The 8,337-nt window shown below is 42.7% G+C and overlaps 1 protein-coding gene across 3 annotated transcripts; it reads right to left on the bottom strand.

Moving 5' to 3' along the window:
- Positions 1 to 195: 195 nt before the first annotated feature.
- tra2b (transformer 2 beta homolog) lies at positions 196 to 7,543 on the bottom strand. Of its 3 annotated transcripts, none has more exons than XM_027005724.3 (8): positions 7,360 to 7,543; positions 5,559 to 5,704; positions 4,042 to 4,267; positions 3,692 to 3,880; positions 3,399 to 3,514; positions 1,643 to 1,750; positions 558 to 631; positions 196 to 465 (listed from the first exon to the last, which is right to left on the bottom strand). In XM_027005724.3, the coding sequence occupies exons 1-8, from the start codon at positions 7,390 to 7,392 to the stop codon at positions 455 to 457; spliced, it is 903 nt and encodes a 300-aa protein (XP_026861525.1). In that variant the 5' UTR covers positions 7,393 to 7,543; the 3' UTR covers positions 196 to 454. The 3 variants fall into 3 exon arrangements, with proteins under 3 accessions (XP_026861525.1, XP_026861526.1, XP_026861527.1); XM_027005725.3 differs by having other exon boundaries at positions 4,069 to 4,267; XM_027005726.3 differs by having other exon boundaries at positions 4,108 to 4,267; positions 7,360 to 7,542.
- Positions 7,544 to 8,337: the final 794 nt, after the last annotated feature.

Here is an 8,337-nt window from a genome sequence, read left to right as displayed (position 1 = left end):
GACTAATTTTACTTGAATTAGGCTCTAATGTAAGACTTTGATGTAGCATTTCCAATTACACTTAAGTCAGTCCCTGGTTTCTCTCTTGTATCTGCATCCATTTGTATAACCCCATGAAGTCAACTGTTCAATCCGAGTCTTCCAGAAGCCCCGGTAGCAAACTTCTCCACCCAGTGAAGAGCTGGAGATTTAGACTGTGCTCCAACATGGTTTATTATGAGAATACCATCAGCTTAAAACACATAAGAGTGGAGGTGGTGCTCTAGCACACTATATAACAAACAGATCAGACATCAGTTTTAAAATGAGGCAAGGAAACAACTTGGAACATCACAAGACAGTTTTAACATCTTTAACTGAGCTACATAAAGCGACTTCTCAGAGCTGCAAGTGACACATTCACTGCTCAAACAACGTGTTAAAAAACCCCACCAACAAAAGCTCTTCTCGGGCTTCAGTAGTGACCTGTGAAAACAACACAAGGTGGAGGAGGTGAGTGCAAAGGTTGTGAGCACTAGCCAGTGGCACTAGTGACATGGGCAACGTAAGGCACTTACGTGGGGAGTAGGAGCGAGAGCGAGACCTCGAATGGTAAGGTCCTCGGCTGTAGTACGGGGAAGGGGATCTTCTTCTGGAAAACCAAAAACCACCATCATCATCAGTGCACCACTCCACTCACCTTAGGAACAAGGCACAAGATCCCACCACCTAGAGGGACCCATTATGCTTCACTGTTTTTTCCGTCTTCAAGCACATTATCGTGTGTCAGCAAAGGCTGTCACTAGATCAGCATGTCAATACAAGATTATAGTGGCTTAAAGAATTTACGATAATATTCTTGCAATATCTAAAGAAAATTTGAACCAAAAAAAGTGTATGGGACACTGCCCCTTGAAGAGATGTGGACCCCAGAGTTCCTGTCCTGACCAGACAGCTGTGTGTGGTCTGTGTAACCATCAGGAGAGTTTAAAGGAGAACCGCATCTGAGCTACAGCGCCGTTAGCTACAAACACTTGTGTTCGGCGTACATGACGTTGTACCTAACGTTTGTTTAGTTAGTATACACTAGTTAAATACAGCGCATGTCGCGAGAGTCATTAGCTATTCAGATTATTTACTTATATGTGTTTAAAAATAACATTTAATGTTTAAATATTGTGGTTATTGACAGTACCGGTATATTGCGACACCCCTTGAACACACCAGAGGGTGGAACTCTCCCACAGAAACCACTTTCCTCAGCCACCCTACATCCCTCGCTGGAATTCTAGCCCGTTTCCTTTGTTACAAGATGACGCAATCTCGTAACACAATCCTTACTGTGCCCTGCTGGCAAGCTTGGCTAGTCAGAGTTTGTTCAATCACTGTTCTGCATTGTGTAAAGAAATCTCCTCTGTATACTTTGCCAAAGGTTGGACCACAAAGATGTCAGCGGGTGAAATTCCTTTTCACCACCATTTCCTCCACATTTTAAATTATTTTACTGAGTGCCCTGTGATTGACGGGGGTGTTGTTCCAACCACCCTCAGACAGTCAATAACGACTTCACCCTAAACACACATGAATGCCACATCAAAGATAAATTCATGATGACCACACACAGATGCTGTTATTCCACCATAACAAACCTGCACAATCTTACCTATAAGATCTGCTGTAGTAGTCTCTGTCATCATAGCGATCATAGCCTCTATCATATCCACGGTCGTAATAATCCCGACGCCGGCTCATACTGGGGCCCCCACCACCACTGCATCACACACACACAGACAAAAATCAACACAACTGCATCTCTCGCTCCCTCACACACATATACATTGCCTCCAAGTAGCATTTCACCCCCTGAAGATTTTGCAGGTTTACACATTTGGACTTAATTTAGCATTGTGAAATTTGGACTATACATGGGCCTGGACATGTGAAGAACATTATTTCACTGTTTTGTTTCTTAATTTTGCAAAGCTTACCAGAGGGTCAGTTATTATTCAATCCCTCAAACCACCAGAATTCTGTTTGGTTCCCTCAAGTATTAAGAAGTAATTGAGGTTTTGAGGTCTCTGCTCCAGGTGAGCCCGTAAGGTACCTTCACTTTCAAAGTGTCATGTCAAGGCCAGTCTAAAGTTTGCTTATGATCACTTGGAGGAATCTGAGGCAGATTGGTTTAAGGTTCTCTGGTCTGATGAGATCAAGATCAAGGCCTTTGGTGCCGACCACACCCGGGGCATTTGGCGAGAGGATGGCACTTCATACGACTGCATAAGGCCCCAATACCACCATCCCTACAGTCAAGCATGGTGGTGGCAACATAATGCTGTGGGGCTGCTTCTCAGCCAAGGGGCCCAGCCATCTGGTCTGCATCCACGGGAAGATGGATAGCACAGCCTACCTGGAGATTTTGGCCAAAAACCTCCACTCCTCCATCATGGATCTTAAGATGGGTCGTCATTTCATCTTCCAACAGGACAACGACCCCAAGCACACGGCCAAGAAAACCAAGGCCTGGTTTAAGAGGGAAAAGATCAAGGCCTAGTCAGTCTCCTGACCTTAACCCAATTGAAAACTTGTGGAAGGAGCTCAAGCTCAAAGTCCACAAGAGATGCCCAAAGAACCTAGACAACTTGGAGAAGACCTGCATGGAGGAGTGGACCAAGATTACTCCAGAGACCTGTGCCGGTCTGATCAGGTCTTATAAAAAACGATTAATAGCTGCAATTGCAAACAAGGGTTATTCCACAAAATATTAAACCTAGGGGTCAAAAAACAGACATTAGGGTCAATTATTACAAATGTATTATAATTTAATTGAGCAACTTGTATTTTTTGTTTTTAATATTTAGGCATCTGTTAATAAATGCTACTCTTGTTCAAAGTTTGAAGGCTCTAAATTATTTGCAACTTGTTGAATTTGCAAAATCTGCAGGGGGTTGAATACTACTTGGAGGCACTGTACACACATTCAACACTACTTCACACAGACATACTTAACATTTTCACATTTCTACAAACTCAGCTAAACAATCTGCAATACTACCAAATATAAAATGAAAACAACGTGTGTGTAGCTCCCCAGCAGAGACAAGCCGTGAGGGCTGGACCACTGTGGCAGATCTGTACCACAGTGTGGGGTAGGGCTGGATCACTGTGGCAGGTCTGTACCACAGTGTAGGGTAGGGCTGGATCACTGTGGCAGGTCTACAGCACAGCTGAGGTATTTTCCAAAGTGAGGACCAATCATCTTCAGAATCCACCTGTAGCCCCAAGCTCCACACGAGGCTTTGGCGTCACTCTGGCGTCACTAATAATAATCTATAACTCCAGGTCCTAATAACCTCAAGGAGCATTTAAATCCACTTTTTTGTTCCAAACTCCAAAGCCAACAGGGGCCCTCAGACACTCACTATGTGGGACGGCCCATGTAGATGCCGGGAGTGGGGGTGTGGGGCCTCTTCGTGATGGAGAAGTCCACTCGAATTCTGCGTCCATCCAACTCCATGCCATTAGCCCTCTCTTTGGCCTAGAACACCACAGCATGACATCATGTAAACACCAGCCCACCTCACCATGTAAATGACAGTGACATTTTACTACAAACAAAGATTAATATTACATATATTAAGAAAACCATCGTCCCTTAGTTCCCACACACCCACCACCACCACCACCACCCCCACCCACAATAAGGTCTCTTCACCTCTTGTGAATCCTCCTTGTTTTCAAAGTAGACAAAAGCAAATCCCCTCGACCTGCGTGACTGCTGGTCATACACGATGCAGACGTCGGACAACGGGCCATACTTGGAGAAGACTTCTCGCAGGTCCCTCTCTGTGGTGTACAGACTCAGGCCAAAGACGCCCAGACACGTATTCGGGTCAGGGTTCGCCTACACAGACAGGTACAGCAGAGATCAACCAGCCATGAAGGAAAATGAGCAAACAGAGAGATATCACACATCTCGACAGTCACAACAGTGATTTAATGAGACAGAAAGCTAAGCTACATCCAGAAGTGTTAGTAGCACGGGGCCCAGTGTCCGGCGCTTGCCTGAGTCGCACGGAGCCCGGCGCTTGCCTGAGTTGCATGGGGCCCGGCGCTTGCGTGGTCTCTCACCCGGTTGCCGATGTGCCGTCTGCGGTTGGACATGGGCGAATGACTGTGGCTGCGACGATGTCGAGACTCCCCACTGCAAGAGCGGCTGCGAGAACGCCGACGACGGGACCGTGAACGAGAGCGCGAATAGCGACGACGAGAGCTCCGATGTGACCGAGACCTAAACACACAGAAGGAGGGAGAGAGAGAGAATAAACTCAGCCAAACAGCTCTGTGGATGATACAAAGAAAGAAGGCAGCCTTGAGTGAGAGCCAAGCGTTGACACTGCTCAGTACCAAACCACCAAACAACCTTTTAACTCCTTTAACTCCTGAATTTGTGGAGTTCACTCAGCTGCTCAGAGGAAGTGCCTCCTAACGGTTTTATATACTCAATTTTCTTAAATAATATCAAAAACTGTTTAAATTTTTTTTAAATTTTTTTAAAAAGTCCAACAATTTCTCGATATGCAACTCCAGAGAGCGCCACCTGCTGATTAAACACAGGCAAGACATCACTACAATTAAAAAAAGAAGAACTTTAATGACAAAGAACTCTCAGAAACATCAGAACCAGGTTGACTGGCAACATGCATTAGAAATGTGCTCATTAACAATGGTTAATGGTAAATGTTAATACTCTGAAATGTATACAGCCTTTGCATGCATAAAAAACCCAACGTCATTTTGCTCTTCCTAGAGGTGCATGATAAGAATATAGTAAAACAGAGTCAGAATATAGTAAACAGATCAGTCCATTTATCTGTCCAATCTTACATATGATCAATACCAGCACTAACAAGGCATTGCATCTATACCCACGGCTTAACACAAAAGAACGCACTGTGTAGGAGAGGACTTGCACTTCAGACAGATATTGGTGTTGCAATAAGGCAGAAATTGTTAGGGGCAATTTAATTTTGCTGTGTATTGCATGCAGGTGTGTGCATGTAAGTCACTCTTACAGTGTGTACACCTTTTCCGTCTCTCAGTGAGTAATTGCTCATTTCAGTTGAAGTGCTACTGAGAAATTTAGCAAGTGCAATACAAAAAAATTATATGTTAGTTACCAGGACCACCATTATAGTCCGTGTACTAAAAGGACTCTTATCAAGACATATTATTCACTCTGCAAGAGTGTATGCTGCGGGGGAGTCTGGCCCACAACACTCTCTGTGAGTTCTTCCTGCTGAGATACAGGAGAAACTACAGAGTGGTTTAAAGTGGGAACTTTGCTTGAACTTCTAGGGTCATCAATCCCGGCAGAGTGTTAATTATGGGTTATTGTCCCAGAAACTCCAAATCCCTGGTACGTTATGCCCCCTAGTGGTTGGAAGCTCTAATACCAGGAGATGCAACATGACTAAGTGGTCAAATTCATAAATGAACAGTGAATATTTGGAATGCAAATCTTGACTTATACATTATTTATTACAACAGCACTTTTCATTGGTGCAGTAAACGAAACTCACCCAGACTTGGACCTGGAGTGGGAGCGGGATTTGGAGCGGGAGTGGTGAGAGCCCTGCTTCGAGCGGGCCGGAGACTCTGCCGGAGAGCGACTGGTGGACTTGTGCGAGCCTCTCGGACTCAAACTCCGCGAACCTGAGCGGGACTCCTACATTGAGCACAGTCACATACAGTGAGTACCACACAGTCAGTACCAGACAGGCCACGCAGGCAGTGGGTCTTAAAAATGCTAAGCAAGGAATTTAGATTGCTGGTCATTACTCGTAATGATCGAGCCCACTAAAGGGTCATCTAGTCTAAATGAACTTCTCAGCGGGTGGGAAATAAAGTTTGTGTCCTTGGTGACTAACTTAGAATAACTTTAATCAACATTATCCATTTAAAAAAAAAAGAGTCAACTACAAGGTATTAATCAGGAAAATGACACGTTTTGAAATATTATCATAGATAGATGTGCATGCACGCATGGGACAAAACATACTAATAGTTACTTAGCGCTGCGATCTTATCCCAGATAACTTCTCATCTTAACTTCATTACTTCAAACACAGCTTTTCTTCTTTCTTCAGTTTCAATTTCATGTCTGACTCCATTCCTCTTCCCTCACACCCATAAATGCTACATCTGGAGACTTCTTTCCACCTCACAATTAGCATGCATTCACAATTCAGCTTCACACATCTGAGCTTCAAATTAGTTTGATTAAAAACTTCATCTGACTTCGTCCAGCATTCTCTTCTTCCAACCTTAACCTTAACAAAAAAAGAAAAGGATGAAGAATGCAGCACTACACAACACATCCACGAGACCCAGTTTTCAAGCTTAACAATTTAACAGGAGCCTCAGCTGCTCCGTGCTTAAGTCATCCTGAGCCTCGGGTTCAAAATAGAAGCACAAACAAATGTGATCTTACGTCCAGGTTAGCAAATTACAACACTGTCTTACATCTAGTGCACTAACATGTATCTAACATGTATTATCGAAACATTCATTACAATTCAGTTCTGAGTAACGATGAGAGAAAATACAATTACTAAATACAGCTAGCGATAGCTCTGTACCATACATCCCCAGCGTGTGTCGTATATACAGTGGCGAGCTAGGTTAGCTAGACACACATTCAGATAGATACTCAGACAGATAGATAGATAGATACTCAGATAGCTACTCAGATAGATAGCTACTCAGATAGCTACTCAGATAGATAGATAGATAGATAGATAGATAGATAGATAGATAGATAGATAGATAGATAGATAGATAGATAGATAGATAGATAGGCTCAGGACTCGCAAGTATTGCTAGCTACATAGCTGGCTATTCTAGCTAATATAGTAGTTAGCTAGCTAATATCTACCCTATATAATCTACTAGTTACGTAACCTAGTAAAGGCAGGTATATTATTCACCTTCAATGATAAACTGTATCTTTACACACATTTGGGGTATAAAGGGCAATGGATGTCCTAAAAGACTACTCTGGTACACACATCTAACAACTTCATCAGAAGAGTTAACGCTGGCTAGGCTAGCTAACCATAGCCAAGTAAAGGTGTAGCATCAGGTCTGAATTGTAGCTAATGACACTACACATCTCTTCCCACCCAATCAAATACATAGCTGACTAAATGTCAGATATTGTTGCAAGCCTGCGCTGAGAACACAGGACGATACCCGAGCTGTTTCCACATATCTGTGTCTGTGAGCCCAATCTCGCCATCATGGCGCCCAGTGGAGTTAAGCTAACCGACATGGAAATGAAAGGCTGCGGTCGTACTAAACATACTGCACACATTTACGCACCCGATCGACGAAATCCTTCTCAGTGTCGCTCATCGTGAGTACGTTTTTTTTAATATTATTATTATTTTTAGCTGTCTACAACAGCACAAGTGTTTTGATTTTCCTATAAAAACGAATCTCAGCCTTGCCGACACAGGTAATTGTGTAGGTAGTCTTCTCTTTCTAAGGAGACGAATCGCGATCACAGAAGAAGAGTTTCTTTTCCAGGGACTATTTCGCCCCCGACTGGTAAGCAGGAGCAACTACATCCGGTTGAAGTCACAAGTTCTTTTCGGAGTGCACAGAAGACGTTCCTAATAGATCCTAATAGACGTTCTGATCCCCGTTCGGAATCCTAATGTCCGTTTAATGTAGCATAAACACTATAGTTTTGTATTTGTTTGTTGTATCAAGGTGTTTAATCTATCATTAATATGTGTTCTCTTTTCCTGACATGTAACTCATTAATACATTAACCGCTTATATATGATTTAGTGCGTGTCCTGTTAATTTGATCAGGGCAGTTTGGCAGTTTTTGCATGGGCAGTTTGGGTTGAACGCTAGGAAATGCTACAATATTTGTGTATAAATTAGCGGAAAAGTATAAAGTGAAACCTTTTTAGGACGTAAATGGGGATATATATTTAACCAGCAACTAAGATCATCTGATGAATGCTTTAAAAAACAGACAATATTGCACTTAGTAAATCCAGCGCTGTGACTTCATGCCAACAAATCCAAAACATATCTGAAAAGGAAAGTGTAATGCAGAATGCAGAGTGTAATGAAAAGAAAAGTGTAATGTAGTTAATATCGTTGAAAGGAAATTGGGCTGAACTAAAATTTTATTTACATTTACTGGATTCACTATTCTTATTTAATCAGAATAGGTAATTGTGTAATTTGCAGTGTAATTTTGCATCTTTAAACAAGCCCTTCATTCCTGGAAGATCACGTGCATGTATAACTTTCTCACTCTTTTATTGTTTGTTATGAAAT

Source organism: Electrophorus electricus, chromosome 4, assembly GCF_041902795.1.
Source record: "Electrophorus electricus isolate QZ-2024a chromosome 4, ASM4190279v1, whole genome shotgun sequence".
Lineage (NCBI taxonomy): Eukaryota > Metazoa > Chordata > Actinopteri > Gymnotiformes > Gymnotidae > Electrophorus > Electrophorus electricus.
This window is presented reverse-complemented; position numbering and strand designations above follow the sequence as displayed.

Coding starts and splice junctions, on each gene's coding strand:
- tra2b (XM_027005724.3), bottom strand. CDS start 7,392: ATGAGCGACACTGAGAAGGATTTCGTCGATCGG. Junction 3,881..4,041: donor CCGGGCTCCGTGCGACTCAG/GCAAGCGCCGGA, acceptor CTGTCTGTGTAG/GCGAACCCTGACCCGAATAC. Junction 632..1,642: donor TACTACAGCAGATCTTATAG/GTAAGATTGTGC, acceptor TTGGTTTTCCAG/AAGAAGATCCCCTTCCCCGT.